This window comes from Aethalodelphis obliquidens, unplaced genomic scaffold (genome assembly GCF_003676395.1).
Source record: "Aethalodelphis obliquidens isolate GAN/ISIS:26980383/991018 unplaced genomic scaffold, ASM367639v1 scaffold63, whole genome shotgun sequence".
In the NCBI taxonomy this organism is placed as follows: domain Eukaryota; kingdom Metazoa; phylum Chordata; class Mammalia; order Artiodactyla; family Delphinidae; genus Aethalodelphis; species Aethalodelphis obliquidens.
Genome location: NW_020838007.1, coordinates 2,523,837 through 2,548,595, shown reverse-complemented (window position 1 = coordinate 2,548,595; position 24,759 = coordinate 2,523,837). Strand labels below are relative to the sequence as shown.

Genomic DNA, 24,759 nt, shown 5'->3' with positions numbered 1-24,759 from the left:
CGTCAAACCACATGATCCCATAAAACATTCATCCGCTCCCGGCCGGCTGCCCTCGCCTCCGCGCCGCCGCCCGACAGCCCAGCCGACCGGGCGGAGCGTGCAGCCTCGTCCCGCGGCCGGGCCGGGGCCGGGCCGGAGCTGCGGCGCCTGGATGAGGACCCGGCCGCGGGGAGACGGGCGCCGGCCCCGGAGCGACTTTCGGTCCCCGACGCGCCCTGCCCGACCCCTAAGATGAAGAGGGCGTCCGCCGGAGGTGAGTGCCGCGCCCGGGCCGGCCGGCGGGCGGGGACCCGGGCGCCCCTCCCTGAGCCGCGGGGCGCGCCCGGGCTGCCGAGGCTGCGGAGGGTTACCGCGCGGCCGCGAGGCCACCGCAATGCTGCCCGGCCCCGGGAGGGCGGAGCCCGCGGCAGCAGGAAAAGTTGCCGCTTCCCTGGAAAGTTGGCGGCGGCGGCGGGGCTAGTGTGGGGGCTGCTGGCTGGAAGGGTGGGGTCCTGCCTCTGATCGCCCGTCCGCGAAGGGGTTAATAAGCAGGTCTGAAGAAACCCGGGTACCGAGCAGAGGTGGGGGGTGTCCAGCCGCCTCCATCCTCGACCCGCGGACTCAGCTCAGGACATCTGGTTTTTCTGGGGTTAGACCGCAGCAGGATGAATGGGGGCGTTGGCGACAGTAGAGGGCGTGGGGGGCGGGGCTGGCCCAGAGCTGTCCCCCCCAGGGGGCGGGCGAGGAGAGGCGCAGCCAAGCACCCCCTATCCGCAGCCTGAGGGTGCCTGAGAGCCCCTGCGGGCTCCGCTGAGGGGCACCAGAGGTGGTGGGGCTCCAAGCACCCCCTCCCTGGCAGCTCTCATGGGACCCTTCCCCCCTACCTGGTGTGAGGTGCTGGGGGTGACCTCCTGTAGGGGGAGTTGGACATGCCTTGCCTGGAGGGTGCTCCCACCGTCCCCCCCACCCCCCCCCTTGCCCCAGGGTGCCCTGCTTATTTCCAAGGTGCCGCAGGCTGCACACGTTTCTTTGCACGTGCACATGTCTACAAGGGCTGCACAGTTGCACACCGCATGTGCACATGCATGCCAGGCTGCCCCGTGTGCACGCGTACACACACACACACACGCTGTGGGTGCACATCCATGTCCTCGCCCCCGCCTGCTCGCCCACGACCATGCGTGCACATAGCGTGCCTGCTGTGGTCTCCACGCTTGGCGCACGCTGGGTCCCCTCCGAGGGACCTATTCTTGTGCCTACATGCACGTGTGTTAAGGGGGAGGCCCTGGGCAGCCTGAGCTCAGAAGGGTGAGAAACCGGCCACAGGATCCGACCCCCGTGTCCGGGATTCTCCCCTCCCAGCCCCCTGGGACTGTGTGTGTGTGAACTCGGTATGCGTCTGCACATGTGTCTCTGTTCGCATGACCATGTGTGCCTGTGAGCATATCGGCATGTGTCTCTTTGCCTCCGGACGTGGGTGCCCCTGTGTGCCCAGGCAGCCCGTGGCCAGGTTCCACCCAAATCTGTAGCAGAGGCCCAGGGAATGTGTGTTGGGGGCCCAGTGCCCCAGCCCAGGGTGTGAGGCCAAAGGAGTGTCTGATTCCTCCCCCTCCCCCCAGGCTGGGGCAGTGGTGGCTGATGGGGGCTGGGACCCACCTAGGCAGGGAAGGCCCATTTCACACCTCCAGGTCAGCACCGTGACACACAGGCCAGACCCCCGGCATGCTCTGCAGTCTGCCACTAGGTCCAGCTCAGGGTAGGAATATGCCCACCTCACGGCTGACCCAGGGTGACCTCAGGAAAGCTCTGCCCCCGGTGCCTAGGGGTCTCCACGGCGAGAGCCTTCTTGATGAGAGGTTCTGTGGTGTGTCAGCTGCCTCAGGTGCTGTGTGCAGTCTGAGGTAAGGGTATTGGTGACTCGCTCTCACTGTGATGAGGAGGACCCCAGGCCAGGGCTCAGAGAGGCAGGGCCACACCACCTGCTCTCCCCCGCACCCATCAGTGTCCTTGTCTGTAGAATGACGACAAGTAGGTCATCCTTATAGGCTTGAAACAGAGGGGTGGGTCCCACGATGGGGTGGGCAGTGGGGCTGGCCACTCCCCTTTTCTAAGCCTCAGTCTTTCTATCTCTAAAGTGGGTATCATCACCGCTCCCACTTCTACTCCAGTTGAGGTGAGGAAGGAACCAGGTCCCTGCAAGGCTATTCACAGACCCTGATTCCTGGGTGTGGGGTGGCAGGAGAAGAAGGGCCTGGATGTGGGTCCTGGTTCAGCCACCGATAGTGGTTTGACCTTGGGTGTGCAGTTCACCCATGCCTTAGTCTCCTTACCTGTGACATGGTCAGTAATTGGGCCTCCCTCAGGGGTTGTTGGGGACACTTAAAGGGTGAGGCCCCCACAGGGCTCTGACCCCAGTGCTTCTGCCTTCAAAATACTGAAAACACCACCACCCTGCCCCACTCAATGGTTCCCACACAGGGAAGTCCCCCTGGAACCCTTGCACTGCCAGCTGGACCCTCCCTCCTAACCATTTGCAGATGGGAAATAAAGGCCCATCGAGGTCACTGGGTAGTTGGAGAAGGGGGTGGGCAGGTGGGGAGGCAGAGAGGGAGAGATGGCCCTGTGGGAGGTGTGAAGTGGCCACCGATGTGTCCCCCACACTGGGGCAGCATCTTTACTCTGCCCCTTACCAGCTGGAAGCCTGCAGAACCCCGACCCTTGGTTTCCCTATGTGAGGACTAACGGTCAGCTGGGGGCCCTTAGGTCAGAGCTGGCTTTCTCCCAGTGGTCATGGAGGAGAGCCTGGCCCAGGGGGTCTCAACAGCCAAGAGGGCTTGTAGGGGGTCCGTAGGAGATGTGCTCGGGCTCTGGAAGGCAGGGGAGGCTGAGGGCTGCCCCAGGTCCTTGGTGGGACCCAGGGTTTGTTTGCTCTTGTTCATTGTGAGTGACGGGCGGTGAGGGGCCCGATGTGTGCAGCTGTCCCCACCCCCACTCTCTAGACTCCGACCTCACCCTCCCTCCGCTGCCCTCAGGACAGCCGGCACGCTGGGCTGGCCCCTCAGTGCTCCCTGCCCCGGCCTTGAATTCATGGCTTTGTGGCATGGAGGCCTGTGGCAGCTGGGGCAGCACCAGGAGGGGCCCAGCTGGTGGAGGCAGGAGGAACTCACCCCCACCACCCCAGGGCTGTGTTTCCTGCTCTCCTGGGCCTGTAGCCAGAAAGTCTCCGGGGAGACTCAGTCTGTGCATCCAGAGAGGGGTCAGGAGCATGAAGAACCAGTGAACTGAGCCAAAGGAATGGGAGAATGGGGGTCTCAGTGAGCATGGGGAATAGGTGTGAGTGGCACTCTGGCCCCCGGGCCCCATCCTGGGGTTCCTGACGGCTCTTGGCCCCACACAGTCAATGAGGTTCAGGCTGCCCTGTGCCCAGGGCTCTGACCTCTGACCCCTAGGCTGGGCTGCCTGACCTTCTGTGGCCCGCCTGCTCCTGCCCCTTCCAGCGGTCCATTCCCAGATGCCACGTTTGCTTTCAGGAACCTGTTCGTTCACTCACTCCCTCTGAGCCAGGCAGGTGAAGGGATGTGGTCCTTGCCCACCTGAGTTTATAGGACTAAATGCTTTAAAGGACAGGTGGCCATGGAGCTGAAAATGGCAGCCCAGCCAGAGCAGCATCCACACCCCTGCATATCCTGGTGCCGTTGCTGGATCGTGTGGGCCCAGCCGGGTGTCTTGTGCTGCAGTTTCTTCTTTGGTCGCTGTATTTTAAACATTTTGCACGTTGGAAACTGTTCTTGTGTATCATGGGTTTGCGGGTGTGTGTGGAATCCCTTCCCGAGGATGCGCCATCATTTATTTATCCAAACCTGCCTCGGCCTCTCACACTGCCCGCGGTTGTGCAGCTGGACAACCAGAGAAGTGTCCCTGGTGCAACCCTGCTATGTCCCCCGGGGGCGTGGTCAGGTGCCCCTCCCCCAGTAGGAGGCAGGGCCTGATCCCAACCCTTCCCAACCTTTTAAGTGGAGCAGGGCAGAGCCCTCGGGCCTCTCCCATCCCTGGGGTTGCATTTCTGCTACTCACAAGAGCAATCTGTTTCCTGGCCTTCATCAGGAATCCGGCTCTGCTGCTGGTCCAGCCCTAGTGCAGCCCGCGGCGGCGCTTTGGGGCTGTCTCTCTCCTGCCCCCTTCACTTAGCCTCCGCCCTAGCCCCGCAGTGTCCTGACAGTCCTGTCTCCTAGTGGGCCCGCTGCCTCTCCCTGCCTGGGGATAGAGAATGGGCCATGGCGGCCCAGTCCTACAGCCTTGCTAGTGCCCCCCCCACCCCCCCCCACCCCCGCCGCCAACCCAGGGCAGGAGGTGGAGCTGAAGGGCAGGGCTGTTGGAAGCCCTCCCAGAGGGGGAGGGGCCATGGGGAGGAGCTGTGCTTGTCTAAGGCTGGCCCAGGTGGGCCTGGCAGGTGGAGCTGGGCTGATGGTGACACGGGGAGCCCAGTGGAGGAACCGGGGTGTCAAGAGCTGACTCAACTTTGTTCAGGCAGCCTCCTGGTGCCCCAGGGGGATGCTCTTTGGCCTAACGCCATCACAGATCATGCTCCATGGAACTGAGGTTCCACGGAATGTTGGTGGGGCTTGGACAAGTGTTTCGTGGTCAAGCGAATTTGGGAATGGCTGGGTAAGAGGTGCTGACAGAGCTCCTTTACCACCCCTGTGTAACACACTCAGGGTCTAGTGTATCCAGTAACCTATTTTGGGAAACAGTGGCTGAGGTCCTTTGGAGGGCCTGGGTCCATCAAGGGCTCCAGGGTGGGTGGGCCATCCCACACAAATCCTGCAGCCAAGTACCTGGTGGGTGGAGGGACCATGCTCTCCTGGCAGCAAGGCAATGTGCAAATTTAACCTTTGGGTTTATGGCTCTATTTCTTTGCAGCAAATGTCACGGGAAATGTCAGGCTAAGGCTGAAGCTGATGGGTGAGGGGCCCATCGAGGAAGGGGGTGGAGTGCTGAGGGGCTCAGGCCAAGGCAAGGCTCTAAGTTCCTCACCTCCTCCCGGGAGCCCTCTCAGATTGCCCCTCAACTGCTTGGGCCCAGCACCATGTGCCCGGTCTGTCCCAGCCCTTGTGACCTTGTTGAGATGTTGCCTTTATTTACCTCCTGCCAGAGCCCAGATGGGGTGGGCTCAGGGACCTGCCAGAATTCTCCCTGCCCTGAAGTCTGGGCAGCCGTTGGATCAGCCTCTGCAGTACCGGCTTGCTGTGTGACCTTGGGCAGCACTGCCCTTTCCTGGTCACCAGAGACCTTGTCCGTAATCCACGGCTGTCGACCAGAGGTGGGATTCCCACTCGATGCCTTCATGGGTGGGAAAACCCTCTGAGTCTGAGGTGTGTGGGGTGCTGGGCTCTGGGGGTGGTGGGGGTGGGTGGCTGGCTCATGGCATCCTGTGGCAGCTCCAGGCACATAGTAGGTGCTCAGTATATAGGGAGGGGCAAAGAGTGGACATGGTAGGCAGGGGAGGGCTCGAGGCCGGCAGGGAATCCACAGCCCCCAGACTTACTGGCCTCCTGGCCTGCCTGGCAGGGCCAGCTCTGAGGCCTTAACCTGGCCTGTCATGGAGTTCTGTCTGGCCCTTGCATCCCAGTGGTTGGTTAGTAAACGTTTGTTGCCTCTCGGCTGTGTGCCAGGTCTGTGCAGCTGAGTGGGGGTCTCAGGCTCCTAGGTTGCCCCCGCCCAGCAGCTCCACACCACTTTCCCTACACGTGCTGCTCTGCTCCACTGGGTGTCCTGGGTCCCTCAGATTCAGCCTGTCTGGTGGTGATCGCCCTTATACCACCTGCCCCTCCACCCCCTACAACTTGGCCAAAGGTCCATAGTCCTGGCCACCTCCCTCTACCCTTCCCCAAAGTCCAGTATCAAGTCTGACCCCTCCCTGCCCGTCCCCTTTTATCCCTCATCAAAGGTCTGCTGTGGACTAGCCCCCCTCCTGGGCCTGTGGCCTCAGACACCCATGTCTCCTTGTCCACCATCTCATCCTCCTTTCAGGCTCTGAGATGCTTTCCTAAAACATGTTGCCAGCCAGGCCCCTCCTGACTGAACTCTCCTGTGTCTACCGCCCGATGAGGCCTGGACCAGGGGGTCTGGTTTGGGAATGTCTCTTCCACTCTGGCTCCCTGGCTCCAGTGCCTGGCACACACACCTGTGTCTGCCTCCCCACGTCCATGTCCCTGAGTCTAGCTCAGGCCTGGCACCGGTGTGCAGGGAGCCATGAATGGTAGGGTGGCCTCAGGCAGTGCCCTGAGTCAGCTCCCAGGGTCGCAGGAGCTGGTGGTCCTAGCCCTCAGGGTTGGCCATTGGCCATCAGGCGCAGGCCAGTTGCCCAAGGTGGCTCAAGAGGGCAGTCCCCTCCAGGGCACAGGTCTGGAGAGAGAGCAGAGGTGCCAACCTGTGGGGGAGTTGCTCTAGCCGAGGGCCAGTGGGGCTTGCATTGGGAGCCCAGGACTTCAGCCCAGAGCCAGCTGTGCACCTGGCAGGCCACTCACCCTCTGAGCCTCCATGTCACACAGGAGATTGCGAAGGGGGGTCAGTGGTGAATGATGCCCACGGGACAGCCCCTGGTGAGGGCTTGACTGTCCCAGCTTCTGGGGCTCCTTCCCATTCAGGTGGGACCTCCTGCCCTGAGCTGGAACTTGCCGTGGAAATAGAGGCTGTGATGGGGCCTCGTGGGGCCCCCATGTCCCAGGGGCCTCCTCAGATTCCCAAGTCCTTCCCTGCCCTGGGGACATCATGGTGGCACTCAGGCAGGTGTGTGATGGGTGTGGGCCCCACTGTCCTCTCTGGAGGAGGAGCCTCTGCTGAGCGCATAGGAGGAGCCCCTGTTGGGGCCTCCCTCCCCCCACCAGCCCTTCTGCATGAGGTCCTTGCCACCCGTCCCAAGGGGGGGTCTGTGACCTATTAGTTAATGCCATGGGGACCCAAGTGAGAAATGGGGCTGGGGGGACACGGTGGGATGGGGGTGGGAGGTGCAGGCCCCAGGCAGGGCCAGCGACTGGGGGAGGGGAAGTTGGGGCCCTCATGGGGTGTCTGCCTTTCTCAGTGAGAGGCGGAGGCCCAGCGGGGGCCTGGGGCAGGTGGGTGCTGAGCCGGCTGCGGTGCTGACTTGGAAGGAGGTTCAGGGTCTCCCTGCTTCACCACGTGGGTGTGAAGCCTTGCCCCACAGCTCACTTTGCACCAGCCTTCTGGTGTGGCGAGAAGGAGGCCAGTATTCCTGCCCGGTCCTTGGGCAAGACGGGAACTGGGCAGAGGGAGGGTGGGCCATCTGCCCCCTGTGTGGCCTCTGGCCCAGAAGCATCTCCTGTTCCCAAAGATGTGCTTGGAAGCAGAATTCCAGAGAAAGACCAGTCCTGGCTGGCCACAAGGACACACTGGGCATCAGAGTGGTCTTGGGAGGGCTGTGGGTCCCAAGGTCACACAGGACACCCCGTACCCAGCTCTCTCACCTGCCTCCACAGCACACCCCAGCCAGGAACCTGCGAGTGGGCTCTGGTGTCCTGGGCCACCCTCACCCTTCCCAGAGCCCTGCTGTGATCTCTCCCATGCTTTCCACTGCCTCTTCCCTCCCTCTGGCCTGGCTGAGGCCTCCCTGCTCTCTCGGGACACGTCCAGCCCCCACTTGTCCTCAGAGAACACAGAGCTAGCCAGTCACACCCGTCCAGTCCCAGTTTCCAGGCTCCCCAGGGCCTCCCAGAGGATGAGGCCATGTAAGGCAGTGGCTGATGAACCTGGTGGGGACCATGCTCTTAGATCTCCTTGGGGGCTGAGGCTGTGGCCCCCAGGGCCATCTGAGGAAGCAGCAGGACTGTCATGTAGCCCTGGCAGTGAGCAACCCCCATCCCACTGCGTGGGGACTAATGGAGGGCGGAGGGGGGCCCTGGGGCTGGGGTTCCTGAGTATGGCCTAGCAGGTGACCCCCCTCCCTTGGGGAGGGCCCTCCTCACCCCTGGTGGGGTTAGCCGTGCACCACAATGCACAATGCAGGTGTGGGTATGGGGATCCCTGGACAGGTCCCCGAGGGCCACTGGCTTCCACCTCTGTTCCCCTGCAAGTGCTTTCTAGCATTACTTTCAGGCCAGCCCCATGCCGGGCAGCAGGGACCTCGAGATTCTTGTGACATATTCAGCCCTCCAGGTCCCTGGGAGACACCCCAAAGCCCACTAGGTACCCAGGGGAGAGAAGTGAGGGCATGGGTGCTGGCAAGCTGGTGAGGAGCCTGAGGCCTGGGTCCCCCACTGGGCCCTCACCGAGGCCACCCTGGGCCCACGTCTTAAAGAGGCCCTGGAGCTGCTGGCTGAGGGGGAGGGGCTCCTGGTGTGAGCAGAAGCCCAGAGACTCCGGGACAGCCCAGTGCGTGCGCCGGGGCCCCTGGGGTGGGCTCAGGAGGCCCTGGGCAGCAGGGTGGAGGGAGATGGGGTTCAGATGAGGAGATTGTGGGACCAAGAGGGGTGCAGAGGGAGGGGTTCGGGGAGCTCAGGCTGGAAGGATGGGGTGGGGGCCGCAGAGGTGGATGGCGGCGTGCCCCAGCAGGAGGCCAGCCTGCTGCTCTGTGCTCCAGCCATGTGACACGTGGCCCCTGCATTCCGGCCATGTCCAGGCTGTCTTTCATCTCCCTGCCTCAGCCCCAATTTCTGTCAGGCAGAGGCTGACACGGGGACAGGTGTGACAAGTGTCTGGCTTCCTTTTCGAAAATTGGCAAAAGAAAAACTCTCGCCATAAAGATATTCCATCTACACACCTCCTGGATGTCACCGAGAGGGCCCGTCATGGCTGAGACAGATGGTGGCCCTAATGGACTCTATTCTTCACCTGCTGCTGGAGTTGTAGCCCAGCCCCCAGGCTGGCCTGACGTGGGTGGTGGTGGCATGGGGGGGTGTCAGTACCTCTACGGAGCCCTCCCGACGCCGTGGCTGCCTCCCCTGACCCCCAGATCACAGGAAGCCTGATACAGCAGGACCATCCTTGTCAGTACAAGGGGCTCTGGTGGGGCAGTATGTCCCTGGGGTGGGTGGTGGGAAATAGGGAGGTAGGGCTGTAGGCCTTCACGCTTTGACCCCCGCAGCTCATTTCCTGCCGGGTGGCCAATGTGGACTCTGGTGGGTTCACTGTCCCCACGTTGCCCCGAGGCCCAGGTGGGGTCAGGCCCTGCCTGGCATGTCATGCGCACAGGGCCCCTCAGGCCTAGCTGAGGCCCCTTCCCTGCCGAGAGCCCTTGGTGGGAGCCCAGGGACCGAGACCCCGGCCAAGCTCCATGCACTCTGCTTGTTCGCCTACTCCCTCAGTGGCACCCTAGGGGCTAAGTCCAGGTTTCGGGGCAGGGCTGTGGTTGGGGAGGGGAGTAGGATGTGCGTGGTGGGACTCTGGGAAGAAGAGCCTTCCGAGGGGGGTGTCTGGGAACAAGGTGGGGGTGCTGCCTGAGCTCAGGTCAGGCCAGGTCAGGTCAGGTGCCATCATGCCCTTGGTAGCTATAGCTTAACTTCCCCTCCATCGGGGGGACGTGGCCCCTGCCAGGGGCAACATGAGGTGCTCCCGTGGGGCGGGCGGGCCGGGCATTTCCTGTGCATCCACTGTGCGCACCAGGCCTGCGTGAGCTGTGTGGCTTCAACACCCTGTGAGGTGGGGCCTGTCGTCTGCACTTTTCAGCCAAGGGAATGGGTTTGTAGAGGTTGGGAGACCGGGCGGGGACCCCACAGCACGGGGCTCTTGAAAGGGACTCCCACTGCCTGGGGTTGGCCTCACTCACCCTACCCTGGGCCAGCTTCCCCATCCAGTGTCAGCACATGAGACCAAACGGAACAAACTAAAAACTCTTCTGATTTTACCAGTTCATGTGCATTGTAGAAAAATCTGGAAAAATATACTGGAGTTTTAAGAAATTTGTTGTACTAATCAGCTGAAGCTGTGATAGGAAAATGCTACAGACGGACACTCAAACCACAGAAATGTATTTCGCACAGTTCTGGAGGCTGGAAGTCTGAGATCAGGGTGCTGGCAGGGTCGGTTCTGGTGAGGGCTCTCTTCCTGGTTTGTAGACAGCCGCCTTCCTCACGTTGCTCACAGGAAAACAGGCTCTCAGGTATCTCTTCTTATGAGGGCACTAATCCCATCATGGGGCCCCACCCTCACAACCTCATCTAAACCTAATCACCTCCCAAGGCCCCACCTCCAAATACCATCACATTGGGGGTGAAGGCTTCAGCATATGAACTTGGGGGGTGGGGCACAGACATTCAGCCTGGAACAGAAGTGAAGCTGCCCTTGGCATCAGGCACTGCTGCCTCGCCCTGTGGGGACGTCAGTGCCCTATGGACTCTCCTGGGCCTGGGCACCTTTGGGACAGCCATCTCCACAGCCTCACACTTCTTACATTCTTACATTCTTACATTCTTACACTTCTTACATTCACACTTCTTACGTGACGGATGTTTATGGAGCATCTCCTGTGCCGTCACCAGCCCTAGTCCCGCCCCAAGGAGCCCACGGCCCGGGGGTGCAGAAACAAGCAAGGCAAACCTGCCAAGTTGACCATTGAGGTGTGGGGCAAAGGGGGCACCTGGCAGTGGACAGAGGTGGGGGTTCACGGACCCTGGGAGTGATTTGTCAAGTTCTCAGACATAGCCTCCCCCTTTTACAGATGACAGACCCGGCTCTGAGAGGCGGAGGTTGCTCGCCATGCCTGAGCTGAGCAGGGCGACGTGTCTGGGCTGGGGTGACCTGGCTCCTGACGGGGGCAAGCCTGTGACCAGGGAACAGTAGGAGGGTGGGCGAGAGGCAGCTGGCTGCCTGCCCAGTGGGTTGCTGGATTTTTCTGATGCGTCAACAGAAGAGGTGCAGGGGCCTGGGCCACGGGGTGCTGCTCTGAGCAGGCGGGGCCTGTGAGGGCCGTGGGCACCAGCCAAGGGCACCCCATTCCCTGCGCGTCTGCTTCCTCCTCCACACCGGGCTCCCCTGGCCCCATGGGGCCACGCGGTGAGGGGTCAACTTGAGGGAGGCCTTCGGGGTGCAACCCTTCTTTCCTTGGCTCAGTGGTTATTGAGCACCTGCTGTGTGCAGCCCCTCACAGGCCATCTGCAGGTGAGCAGGCCGAGGGCCTTCCAAGGGCACTGGGTGGGGAGCAAGTCTGTCTGACCCAGGCCTGGGCTCGTGCTGGGGACACTTGTGTGTTGGGCTGAGTGAGAAGGGAATGAGGATGTGAATTCGTTAGGAAAATTTTTAGGGAAAAGGCAAATGCCTTCATCAGGCTTGGTGAAGTCAAGCCGTGCCGGCCTGGGTGGGGAGGCAGGGAGGCCAGCTGGGCGCTGGGTATGTCCTCTGTCGGGTGAAAGGCTGGGCTGCCTGGGTCCTCAGGTTTACACAGAGGGGATGAGTGGAGTGTGGCCTGCAGATGGCCCCCTGCCTCCCGATGCCTGGCCACGGCAGTCCCCAGCAATGCCTTGGGCCTTCAGGGACTCCTCCCCAGCCTGCCCGTTCCTCTGCCAGGGGCATCGGTGCCCTGGGTCCAGTGAGGCGGGGGGTGGGGTGGGAGAGGCCATGCTGGGAACCTGTCCCGGGGGCTGGTGCTGAGGAAATGAGGCCACCCTCCCAGCCCCGCCCCCAGGGCAGCCGACCCCCTTCTGCTGCCAGGAGCGCCTGGTGCATCAGCCTCAGGAAGTAGCCGAAATACACTGACCTGCTTTTCCAGGAGGCAGCGGCGCGCCTGGTCCTCCCACCCTCACTGGTGAGAAGCCGCCAACAATTTCCATCCCAAATTGATTTCAAATAAGGAAGAGTTATCACACACAATCATATAGGAATAATTTATCACTCGTTAATAAAAGAGCAATTACTTATTCACGTCACCCCTGCCTGCGTGTCATGCATTTGGATGCAGAAACGCGATTGGGGCTCTCATAGAGGCCAAGGTCAGGGGAGCCCTCCCAGGGGCTGCAGACCCTTACCCGAGGGCCCGGGTTTATCCGCTGGATCCCCTGCTCCTGAGGGTCCCCGGTCTGGGGTCAGGGTGTCGGATCTGTGACCCCGGAGCAGGCAGGGCTGAGGAGGGACAGTGGGAGGGGCTGCCTGGAGGTGGTAGGACTGTGAAAGGCCCAGGGCACACATGGATCTTCAGGTTGGAAGCTGTCCCTTCAGGAGTCTGGATTTCAGAGGCCCCTGGAGCCAGGAGCTTGGAGCGTCCCCGAAGGCCGGGGGCGTCCTTGGCCACCCTTGGCTGAGCAGCCGCTGAAGAGCAGCCAGACGCTGGGCTGAGCACCAGGAGGCTTCGAGAGCTCTCAGTCCCGCTTTCTCTTCCTGTACCTTGGAGACGCCTGCTGCTAACCCACGTTCGTCTTCACCTTCTGGCAGATATGCTTTATTTTCTTCTTTTTATTTATCTCTGTTTCTGAGATTTCATTGCCAAGTATGCAGTCTTTTTAAAAAGATAACACTGTGGTCGGCCATATCTTGCTCAAAGTGAAAGCCTGCACCCAGCCCTCAGAGGCTGGTCTGGGGCATTGGTTTGTAGCCCTCCTCCAACCCACCTGCTGTTGCCGTGTTCCCTGTTTTTCCAGGTGGTTACCTTCACATTTCCATGTCTCCTACCCCAGCCCCCTCTTCTCCAGCACACTCCCCAGTGTGGCTGTCTCACTACCAACAGTTAAATTCATAACCAGTGTTTCCTAATCCAGGTCACATGAACGCTGTCACTGCCTGACTACAGGGGTGACCCTCTCGCTCTCGTCTGGCCTTCTGTTTCTCCTGGAGTTTACAGTTGACTTTGTCTTTTTTCCCTTGTCCCATATGCCACCCTCATGTGCTTACTCTTCTCTGTGTCAGGCATTCTACTGGGTGTCTCATTTTCCCCAGGGGAAGTCTCCCTCTAGGCCTTTGTCCTGCTGTCCCCTCCTGGGCTGGGCATGCTGGGGCCCCCTCACAGCTGCCCCTGACTGCCTTTCATCACCCAGTGTTTCTTGGGGTTCATGTTTATGTCCTGTTTTAGGTGAAGCACATTCCCAGCTAACCATCTAAGGAAGGCACAGCGAAGAATCATTCTATGAGCCCTTGAATGTTAGCAAATCTATTCAAGCTGGATTGGCCCAGTCCAGAATTCCAGGTTGAAAATAGTTTCCCCCCAGAGTTTTGAAGCCGTTGCAGTTTTGTGGTCTTCTGGCGTCCAGTGTGCTGTGGAGAAGTCTGCTGCCGTGTTGCTGTTCCTCTCTTGACGCCCAGAGACCTGAAATCGCACTGTGAATGTCACGTGTTGTGCCAGGCGCTCACCCAGGAGAGCCTTCAGCTCTGGGAGATTTTCGGGTATTATTTCTTTGATAACTTTTTCCTCTATTTTCTGTTTTCTTTCTGGAATTACCTAAGACAGGTGTTGGATCTGTATTTGTCTTCTGAATCTCATCATTTTTTCCGTGTCTCTTTTTGTTTTTCTTTCTGGAAGACTTCCTTAACCTTGTTTTCCAACCTCTCTATTGATTTGGGGGATAATTTTAGCAATTCTATCTTTAACTTCCAGGGACTCTTCTAGTTTTCTGATGGCTCCTTGTTCATAGCACCCAGTTCTTGTTTTAAATCCTCTTCTATCCCTACGAGGACACTGATTAGATTTTCCCTAATTTTTATCTATTCGCTGCACTGTCTCTGCTTCCTCTGGAGGCATTGCCGTGATTGTCAGCATTGGCACCTTTTCCAGACACCTGGTTTTCTGGTAGCGTTTACTAGGGAAGCATGGAAGGTGGCGGGATGCTCTGCTGAAAGTGGGGCTTGTCGACTGGCAGGTGTGGGTGGTCAGGCAGGAGCTGCTCTGGACACGCTGGAGGCCATGGTGGAGATCCTTCCTCTGGACGTTTCTCCGGGGGAACAGCCTCATCACCCTGCTCCCTAACCCCTCAGCAAGTACTGCATCACTGTCCTGGGTCTGGGGTGGGATGAACACAGGTCTCTGACACGGGTGGAGGGTGGGCACAGAGGGGCCCGCCGAGTGTGCCCGTGCTGCGGGAGGAGCAGCAGCAGCTTGTGAGGCCATTCCATCTGTGCTGGGCTCCACGCCTGTCTCCGAGCCTCCTCCCTCCACTGAGGCTGAGCTCGGTGGAGGCAGGGAGGTTGCCCTAGGTGTGTTCGCAGCATGGCCTGGCTGCCGTGCCCTCCTCCACCCAGACGCAGCCTCTCATGGACAAAGCAGGGCTACCATGCCAGGCAGGAGGGGCCTCAAGACAAGTAGAGCGATCAGCGTGGCTGCGGATGCCACCTGTGAGCTGTGGGCCTCTCCTGCCTGGGCTCCTCACCTCAGACAGGGCTGCCCAAGGTCAGAGCGGCAGAGGCCCCACACCAGCCCCTGGAGAGGCAGGGTGTTGGCCACAAAGCCAGAGCCTGGGTGGAGGTGCTCAGGGGGTTCCAGGCTGGAAGCATCTTGGGGCCCCGGGGAGGCGGGTCCTGGCCTGTTGTCATCCTCATGTCACTGCTGTAGAGACAGCTTCCCCAGCCTCTTGGTGAGGGTGTACAGAGCTGGCATCTGAGCCCAGGGCTCCTGGACCCTGGGGTCCACCTCGGGCAGCCCATGGAGCAGAGAGCTTGGGCCAAGGATAAGCCTCTCTGGGGGTCAGAGAGCCCAGAGCATGTGTTGGGGGGAGGGGCTCAGCAGCTCACCTGCTGCAGTAGGGCTGCTTCCCCTTTTTGTTATCTGGGTCACTTGGGGCTCAGGGCCTGCCCTGGTCACTTGATGTGGCAGGAGGGGGCTCTTGGACCCCGTTCCCTGGTCTTGCTGGTTCCCTGTGGTCACCACACCTTGATAAGGCTCAGTGCCCTTGTCTGAGGAGTGGGGTTGATGGTCATCTCCTCGTTGTGCTGTGGGATGTAGCGAAACCTTCAGGAGGGAGGGACATCTGTGACTTGGGCGTTCCAGGGAGGTGAGGGCCCCCTCTCCCCCAGCTCTCCCCTCCACTGGTGCTTGGTGCTGTGTGAGGCTGAGATGTCAAGGTGGATGGACAGGGCCTCCCTGGGAGACAAGCTCGACCAAGAAGGCCCTCATGGCCTCAAGGCACTGCTGCTGGAATGCTCAGGGCTGTCTCGTGTCTGCCCAGCACTGTCCACCCACTCACTCACCTCTGGGATGGTGGGGGTCTCTCCTCCTCAGGACCCCACACCCTCCTCTTTGACTCTGTGGCCAGGTCACACAGGGGTTGGCTCGCTGGCCCACTAGCATCACACTGTCCACTTGGCTGGGAGGAGGGTACACAGCAAGTCAGTTTTGACGCACTTCCCAAGATGTTAGGATTCAGGCCTCAGCTGACAACTCTTCCCATTTAGGAACAAATAACAAAGGTGGGACAACTCGGTCCAGGAAAGGAGAGAGGCACTGGCGTGCAGGCCGCCTTGCCAACAGGCTTCCCCGGACCATCCTGTGGACCCACGGCCCCTGGATGCAGTGACCTCAGCCGGTGGTGACTCAAATGGGAGCGTCTCAGGCTGAGGGTCCTGGGCCCTGCACTTGCCTCTGGCCAGGGGTGCTCAGCAGACCATGCTGGTCCTCCCCACGGTCTCTCTTGGCGAGTGCTGCCCCCCACCCTCACTCTCCCAGCTCAGTTTCAAAGCCCCCAAGCACCCTGCCCATGTTAACCCCTTCTCGGGGCCCAAGCCACCCTGGTCGGGAGCGTTTGCGAGAACTCGGCTCTCCTGGGACAGCGAAGGTGGGCTTCAGTCCAGCTGCTCCCTCCAGACGGGGCTAATGCGCAGCGGCCCAGAGGCCGGATGGGCTGATCCCCAAGGGTGAGCCGTCGAGGGCCTCCGGAGACCTGCATTTGTCTTTCCATAGCCAAATAGATGCTGCTCGGGCAGAGGCCACCGCCTGCCTTTTCGGTGATGTTGACAAGTGCCAAGGGCTCGGGAACACCTGGGAATGTGCCCACCCATCAACTCCCACCACAGAGGAGAGCAGAACCCCTCAGCCTGGCTCCTGGCTCCTGGGTGGGGCTCCCATGTCTGCCAGCCTCTGCACAGCAGCCCCTCTGCTGTTTGGCTGGCTCGCCTCTGTGCCCTGATCACGCGGGCCCCAGCAGCACAAGTTCCAAGAGTGCGTTCCTATTGTGTGTGCCCATGGCGTGCACACCCCCACCCCGTGTGTGCACCCCAAGCGTGGGCTCCTCCACTGCATTTGCCCTGTTGGAGGCTGCCGTCAGGGCCTCGCAGGAATGGTCAGCTTCGTGTTGGCGGTAGATGCAGGGTCCCGGGAGGAGTGTGGGATGGATTGCGGGGAGGGCAGGACCCATGTTGGCCCTGCCAGGCTAGGCGTCCAGTCCTGGACAGGAGCTGGCAGTGGACAGGGATCTGGGCAGGCGGGTGGGCACGGTGGTAGGTGTGTGGCGGTAGGTCCCAGGCCCTGGCACAGGGAATGCCCCTTCTCTGAGCCTCCCTGGGGCAGGGGCATGTCGGCCACTGGCCAGTTTCTCATTAGCATCCTCTGGGGACTCGAGCCTATACTGGCTGCCGGATTGAATTAGCCTCAGGACCCTGGTGAGCTGGTCGTGGAGACAGAATTCTCCAGGTAATTAGGCAGTGGGCGTTTGTTGGTGGCCTGATGGAGTGGGGGGTTTGCTGGGTGTCGGGGGGACAGGGCTGTCCAGCCTCTGGGGGGAGGAAATGCTGGCTGAGTCTCTGCTGCAAGTGTGGGCGTGGCCTGCATGGGCAGGGTCCTGGGGCTGGACGAGGCTTCAGATGCTGGTATCATGAGCCCTCCATGTGGGGCTCCTGGGTGGGAGCCGAGGGAGGTGGGCTCTGGGTGAAGAGCATGTGGACTGGACAGGGTGAGGCTCCAGAGCCTCCAGGCTGGCAGCCTGCCCTTGGCCAAGGATGGATTCCTGAGGCCTGCTGGCTGGGCCCAGTGTCCTGCCCATCAGAGGGTGTTCTTGGACCCGCACCCTGGCAGTGAGCTCCAGGGCTCCTCCCTTGACGTCTGCCTGCTGTCCGGGGCCAGCTCAGGGCTCTTTGGCTCCTTCAATCCCCCACGTGACACCTGTGGTCAGCCCGCTCCTGGACCACAGGTGTCACAGCCAGGACCACATCCCGACCACAGGGCGCCCCCTGGGGAACACGCTAGTGGGTGGGCTCTGCATCCAGGGCCTCCAGCTCCCAGGCAGGCCAGACCCTCCCCCGCCACTCTCTGTTTCCTTGCCTTGTAAGGGCCCAGAGCTGCCTCCCAGGTGCTGTGTCGGCTGGAAATTTTGGGTTCCAGGTGGGGCTGATGGGTGAGGTAGGGGTGGGGGAGCTTTAACTTTTTACTGCGCAGCAAGGCTTTTCAGCAACTGGACACCACAGGGCTGGGAATCCAACCGGCTCCTGGGCTGTGAGCAAGAGACGCCCGCCATCCCCCACCAAGCCTCATTCCCTCACCTGTAAAACGACTAAATACACTAGCCCCTGGGAGAGCTCACCAGACAGAGGGGCCTGGCCTGCTCACCCTGGGTCCACCCGTGCACAACACAGCCAGGAGGCCGGCTCTGCCCACAGTGGGCCTCAGTTTCCCCCACTGCACGCAGCTTGGCCTGGTGTTTGGAACTGCTCAGCCCTGTGTCCAGTACCCTCCTGCCACGGTAGGTCACCTTGCCCATTATCCACCTGGCCAGCCCGCCCTGCCCTGCCCCGCAGCTGCGCCCTGAAAAGATCAATAAGGAGGGGGCCTTGAGGGGCACAGCCGGGCAGAGAGCTGGTAGCCACACCCCTGGAGACGCAGGGCTCTATTGAGGGTGGGCTGCCTCACGGGAGCGGCTGCCACCCTCCTCCCTGGCACCTGAGCCAGAGAAGGGGACCAGGAAACGCCCTGGCCACGTGTGCTGCCGCCACGCATGTCTATGCCTGGAGGACGGACGGAAGGTGGGTGGTGAGTATGAGAAACAACGATGACCAAGGGGGGACAGATGGACGACGGGGGTGGGTGGTGAGCCCATCGCGAGTGGGGGGCTGGCAGGGATGGGAGGGGTATGGGTGCAGCCGTGACGGGTGCCTTGACCCTCTGCAGTGTGTGGACGCCACTGGCTCCCACCCCCGCTCGGAGCTATTTCTGGCCTGGCTGTGCTGACTATGGCCTCCTGTTCTGCCTTGTAACTGCGATCTGTGACATGACCCTTCATGGGACGTTCTTGGTGTTCGAGAGGGTCCTGAGCAGACTGATGTCCTAGCTATGCTACGGCGGTCTGGCCCCTCCGCGGACGGCTGACCCCAGCCTCCAGGGGGGTGTGCAGCAGCTCAGAACCTCCCGGAAACGTCCCCTCCCAGCCACCAAGAGCACAGGAGGGAGCTGCCCACACTCTCCTGCCGTGGCCGCATAGTGGCCGCTCTTCAGGCTTGGGCAGGATGTCCCTCCTGCCCCTTCTGGCAGCTCTGTGGCTCCTTCTCTTGCCCACCTTTCCTCCTGGACCGGCTCTGAGTGGGAGCAGGCCATGGTTTAACTGCTCACTGCCTCGGTTTCCTAATCTGTAAAATGGGCTCACGACACCAAAAAGAAAATTGATTCTTATGCAGCTCCAACTCATGCCTCATCATATCGGCTGGTGGACCCTTGTAATGACCCCCAAAGGGGGTGTTACAGCCACCCCATAGCCGCAGGGAGGCATAGAGGCCCGAGGGCACTGAGCCCGTGCTGTGGGCTTCCAAGGCTGCCAGCCCTGTACCATCTCTTCGGCCTCGCTTGTGGGGGCAGAGGCATCCCCATGAGACCTCAGGGGAGCTGTACTCCTGCAACCTCAGCCCAGGCTGGGGGGCCCCGGGAGAGGCAGGGGCCAGGGAACACACTGAAGACTTCCCCGTGCCTGCAGCCCCCAGCACGCCCTGTTTCTGAGCTGCTGACCTCAGCAGCCGCCTGCCCACTTGCCCACTGGCTCCTGCGGCTGCTGGTGACTCCCCAGAAGCCTCCACCCGTCCTGGCTCCCCTCCCTTCTGCTCCCCTCTCCTGCTCCCTCCACCTTCCTCCCCGCCCCCTGCAGTGGCCAGGAGCTGGATCAGGGTGAGCAATGCAGATGGCCTTTGAGGCCACACGCAGGCCTGACGCCCCCCAGCCTCCTGGGCCTTGTCAACTGGCCCGGAGGAGAGACCCTGAGCAGAGTCTGGTAGCTGTGCCCCCACCCCCAAGGCCGGAGTGGCTGGTCCTCCACCAACCATAGCCCTAGTGCCCCTGCCCCAGCTCCAGAGCAGACCAGGGCTAAGGTGGGGGCTCCTAGCCATGACCCAGGGGTCCCCTCCGTGGGGAGGGCACTAGAGAAAACCCCTGACCCATCCATTCTGTGCTGAGGCCCGAGGAAAGAGGAGGGATGGCAGGGGAGGGGCCGGCTTGGGTTTGCAGGAAGCTAGCTGAGGGGGCCTGGTGGCCTGGTGTGGGACCAGGACCCTGGTGTGCCTTGCGATGATTTCTGTGTATGAGAGCCGGGCGGGGCAGGGCTGTTTTCTCACCCTGTGTGCAGGAGGCAAGCTCCCACTGGACCCGGTGAGGCTGGGCGTGACTGGGAGGTGGGGCCAGGGGAATGGGCCGCTGTCTGGGGCCAGTGGGAGGGTTGGGGGGGAGAGAAAGGAGAGACAGGTGAGGCAGGGTGCAACCTGGGGGCCTCTGATGAGTGGGCAGGACCAGCGAGTGCAGATCTGCAGGCCAGAGAGGCCTCAGGCTCCGGACTGCAAAGCCAAGGAGGATGGGTTGGGGGGTGGGGGCTGTGGGATGAGAGGATGGGCTGGGAGGACAGGCTGGGGACGGGGTGGGGGGACGGATGGGGAGGACTTTTAGGGTTGGGAGGGATTAGGTGAGTGATAGGGTCCAGGGGGTTGGGCCAGGGTACACCCAGGGTACACCCTCCCACTACCTGGTGGGGCCTCCAGGCCCCTGCTGTGAGAATGAAAACATGACACAAAGTTGGGTTTGATTATCTCATAGAAAGATACCCCCTCTGCTTGCTCAGCAGAGGGGTTGCCATGGAGACCAGCAGGCAGGCCCCAAGGGGGCCAGGCTGGAGCCAATTACTGTGGCTGAGGCGAGGAGTGAGCCCACCGCCGGCCGCTATGCTGACAGCAGGGCCTGTGCTGAGGGACCGACCATCAGAAGTTGGTTTCCAAAAAGCAGTTGCCTCGGCGAGAGGGGAGCCATGTCTTCGCGCCTGTTGCCCACTTCCTGGCAGGGCCGAGCCACGTGGCTGCTCTGCCACTTTCCCCCATGCGTGGCTCAACACTGGTACCTATCTCAGGGCATACATAGAGCGGGCACGGCCCCAAGCCCATGGCTTATAGCCTTCCGGGGGCCCCGCTTAGCGACGGCTGGAAGCTGGAGGAGCCGGCCGGTTCCAGTGGTCAGCTGACCCCAACCCAGCCAAGCTCACAGACCATGGCTGCAGGCCTGGGAGCCAATGGTCAGGGTGCAGTGGTAACAGTGCAGTCGGTGATGTGGTGGGTATGGTCATGATGGACGGCCGCTGGCAGCCAAGTTGGTGGTGTGGCCCAGCCCGTGGTGGTGAGGTCCAGAGTCTGGCCTGATGAGTAACTGGAGCCCCACCTCACCCTGCCCCAGATTGTCCTCTGCCACAAGGTCTCGGGAGCAGGAAGTACTGTTTTCATAGCACAGTCATATCCCGTGGCAACAGTGAGATGCCGTGGGAGCTGGCTTAATCAGGCCCGACTTTCCAAAGGAGGCCCATAAGGAGAGAGCCAGGAGAGGATGCCAGCAGTTTAAATAGAATAGCTGAGATGCCCCCTCATGGCCTCCTGTGTGCAGCCAGCCCAGGGAGGGGCACCCAGGGCTTGGGCAGGGGGTGGTCCTGGGGCTGTCATGTCCCCAGCAGCCAACAAATGGCCCAGCCTCAGTGGCCACCAGAGCACAGGGGACAGAGGAGGCGCCTAGGCTGTGGGGACGGTGCTCCCAGTCCCGGAGGACCAGAGTCTGGGAGGGCGTATTCCTTGTGACCGCTGGACATGCCCGGCTTGCTGGGCCTCTGGGCTTGGGGCAAGCGTCTGCACTGGCCCTGGCAGAGAGGACTTAGTGGGGGTTCGGGGCCCAAGGTCATGGTTCTGGGTTGGGGAAGGTGGCCTGTGGGCCCCTCCTTTCTCCCTCTTGGCTCCAGCCCCAGCACTTAGCCGGCCTTATGTCTGCAGAATCCTGCTCTCAGCTGACTGCCAAGGAAGGTGTTAGCTGTCAACGCAGGTGTTAGCTGTCAACGAAGGTGTTAGCTGATAACTCAAGTGTTAGCTGATAAGCCATAACCCTCCCAGGGGGATTCACATTTTAATAGACTTACTCCTGAAGGCGGAAAGAACCTTCAGCATTCAAAGCAGTGGCTCTAATGGTGGGATGATAGGCAGGGAGCTTAGTATTGGGCATGTGGCCCTGCTGGTGAGCCCAGCCTGGATACAGCACCCCAGGAGGGGTCTCCTACCCGGTCTAGGTCTTTGGTGAGGCCCTGAGACGGGGGAGGGAAGAGGGGAGCTGCAGCCCCCTGGGCTGGGGCGGAACCTGCTGGGAGCATGTCTTGGCAGGAGGGTTGGGGGCAGCTGGACTGTGCAGAGATTGGCCGGGAAGGAGTAAGCTCCTCGCCCAGGGAGGAGACCAAGCAGAGAATGAGGCCGAGGGGAGGAGGCTGCAGGAGGTGTTCTGAGCCAGGCCAGGAAGCAGTAAGCGGCAGTGAGGAGGGCATGTGCAGGAGGGAGCAGCCTGCCTGAGGGGCTCACGGGGCAGGACTGCAGTGCCCCCAAGCCCTGGACCTGCCTGCCCTGCTACGCCTGCCCTCAGGGCCTAGGCTCCTGGCCTGTGTTGGCAGAGTTGCTCTGGAGCCTGGGGCTGCTGTGGCAGTTTCCTGTGTCCTGTTGGTGGGACCAAGACTCCTGCAGGAGGGCCACTGGGGCTGTGGCTCCCGGCTTCACCAAGGCCCCTGCAATTTCTTGGTTAAAGCACAGCTCCCCGAGGTGGGGAGGCTCCCTCAGAATCCAGGCAGGCCTTGGCCCCAGGGGCTCTGGGGGCCTGGGCAGGGCACCAGGTCTGAGTCACAGCCCCACCCTTCCTGCAGCCCGAGAGGACCCTCTGGGAGGGCTGCTGCGGAAGCTGCCAGGAGGCAGGCCTGGCCATGATCCTTGGCCCAGGGCTCCTCTGCATGAGTGGAGCTGGCCTGGTGCTCCAGTGTTTACCGGGGCCTCTCTCTCTGCCTGGCCTGTGGGCTGATGGGACAGGGACAGGCTGGGTCAGTGCTGGGATGGACAGGGACAGCGGGCAGGCCCACGGGGGCTTGGTGTTCACTGGAGTCCGAGAAGGTATCTGCAGGTGTGCATGTCCATCCCAGGAGGCCTTCACTTGGGCCTTGGTGGTGACCTGCTAACCCCGAGTGGCGGCGGGTGCGGGCGTGTTAGCTCGTGTGTTTGAGTGCCAGGCAGGGTGACGTGGGCGTCTGCAGGCGACGTTTCCTGGTGTGGAGCTTTCGATCCCTTGGAGGGCTGTTGTGCAGCAGCTTCCACCTGGCGGGTGGGGCAAGGATCACAGCACCTGAGTTCCCAGGGGCGGCAGCATATCCTGGGCCCAGCCCCAGCCCCTCCTGCACAACCCCAGCCTTGCAGGAGCCCCTGCCCACGAACTGCCCTCTGCTCTGCCCACAGGGAGCCAGCTGCTGGCCTGGGTGCTGTGGCTGCAGGTGTGGAGTGTGGCGGCGCCGTGCCCGGGTGCCTGTGTGTGCTACAACGAGCCCAAGGTAACCACAAGCTGCCCGCAGCAGGGTCTTCAGGCCGTGCCTGCCGACATCCCGGCTGCCAGCCAGCGCGTCTTCCTGCACGGCAACCGCATCACATACGTGCCAGCCGCCAGCTTCCATGCCTGCCGCAACCTCACCATCCTGTGGCTGCACTCGAACGCGCTGGCCCACATCGACGCCGCCGCCTTCGCTGGCCTGGCGCTCCTGGAGCAGCTGGACCTCAGCGACAACGCACAGCTGCATGCCGTGGACCCTGCCACGTTCCGGGGCCTGAGCCGCCTGCACACACTGCACCTGGACCGCTGCGGCCTGCAGGAGCTGGGTCCCGGCCTGTTCCGCGGCTTGGCTGCCCTGCAGTACCTCTACCTGCAGGACAACGGGCTACAGGCGCTGCCCGACGACGCCTTCCGCGACCTGGGCAACCTCACGCACCTCTTCCTGCACGGCAACCGCATTTCCAGCGTGCCCGAGCGCGCCTTCCGCGGCCTGCACAGCCTCGACCGCCTTCTGCTGCACCAGAACCGTGTGGCCCGCGTGCACCCGCACGCCTTCCGGGACCTCGGCCGTCTCATGACACTCTACCTGTTTGCCAACAACCTCTCTGCACTGCCCGCGGAGGCCCTGGCGCCACTGCGGGCCCTGCAGTACCTGCGGCTCAATGACAACCCCTGGGTGTGCGACTGCCGGGCGCGCCCGCTCTGGGCCTGGCTGCAGCAATTCCGCGGCTCCTCATCCGAGCTGCCCTGCAGCCTGCCCCTGCGCCTGGCTGGCCGCGACCTCAAGCGCTTGGCCACTGCCGACCTGGAGGGCTGCGCTGTGGCCGCCAGACCGTCCCGTCCCTTCTGGACCGGCGGGCCTGCCGATGAGGAGCTGCTGGGGCTGCCCAAGTGCTGCCAGCCGGACGCTGAGGACAAGGCCTCGGTGCTGGAGGCCGGGAGTCCGGCCTCGGCTGGCAACGCACTAAAGGGACGTGTGCCATCTGGTGACAGCCCGCCAGGCAACGGCTCTGGCCCACGACACATCAACGACTCCCCATTCGGGACCCTGCCTGGCTCGGCCGAACCCCCACTGACCGCGGTGCAGCCTGAGGGCTCCCAGCCACCGGAGCCCCCCACCACGGGCCCTCGCCGGCGGCCAGGTTGTTCCCGCAAGAACCGCACACGCAGCCAGTGCCGTCTGGGCCAGGCGGGTGGCGGGGGTGCTGGGGCTGGCGGGGCTGGTGGGGTGGAGGGCTCGGGTGCCCTGCCTGGCCTCGCCTGCAGCCTCGCCCCCCTGGGCCTCGTCCCCCTGGGCCTTGCGCTGGTGCTGTGGACAGTGCTCGGGCCCTGTTGACCAGCCACTGAGCGCAAAGCCTCTCTCAGCAGCCAGGTGTGTGTACATACGGGGTCCCTTCCCACTGCCAGCCAGCCCCGGGTGGCAGGCCCTCCCTGACGGCGCCTCCCGCCTGCCCACCTGCCCGTCCCATCTCCACCCCGTCATGTTTACAGGGCGTGGTTGGGGCGTTTGTTCCAGAACGCCGCCTCCCGCCCGGATCGCGATATATAGAGATATGCGTTTTATTTTACTTGTGTAAAAATATTGGACGATGTGGAATAAAGAGCTCTTTTCCTAAGCTGTGGCCTCTCAGGCTCGGGGTTGCTGTGAGCCGTGAGAGGCAGGTGGGCCCTGGAGGTGCAGCCCTGCCCCCGTCATGGCACAGAGTCCCAGGAAGGGAAGGCAGCTGCCTGGTGGTATGGCCTGAGCTGCAGGCAGCTCGACCCTTTTCAGCCCAGCACTTGTGGTGGCCATGAAGACTGACCTCAGTGTGCCTTGGCTCCCTCCCTCCCGGCTGGGCTGACAGCGGTGTCTGAGAGAGGTATGTGTCCAGCACAGACCATGCCCAGCCAGACAAGGCTGCCTCTGTGAGGACATCTGCTCTGCGGTCACACAGAGTCCCTAGAGGTCCCAGCCTTCCAGCCCAGCTTCGGCTGCCCCCCTCTCCCATGTGGGTTGAGGTGGTCCCAGGAGGAGCCTGAGGTCCAGGAGGACCCTGTGCGGGTGGGCTAGGGTGGTCCTGATGGAGTGC

The 24,759-nt window shown here is 62.1% G+C and overlaps 1 protein-coding gene across 1 annotated transcript; it reads left to right on the top strand.

The window, feature by feature from the left end:
* On the top strand, nt 1-24,306 carry RTN4R (reticulon 4 receptor). Its single transcript, XM_027088561.1, has 2 exons — nt 1-253; nt 22,603-24,306. The coding sequence occupies exons 1-2, from the start codon at nt 232-234 to the stop codon at nt 24,024-24,026; spliced, it is 1,446 nt and encodes a 481-aa protein (XP_026944362.1). The 5' UTR covers nt 1-231; the 3' UTR covers nt 24,027-24,306.
* Nucleotides 24,307-24,759: the final 453 nt, after the last annotated feature.

Bases quoted from the DNA above. Each gene is read 5' to 3' on its own strand.
- RTN4R (XM_027088561.1), top strand. From the start codon at position 232: ATGAAGAGGGCGTCCGCCGGAG. The intron at 254-22,602 runs GTGAGTGCCGCG...CTCTGCCCACAG, and splicing joins GAAGAGGGCGTCCGCCGGAG to GGAGCCAGCTGCTGGCCTGG.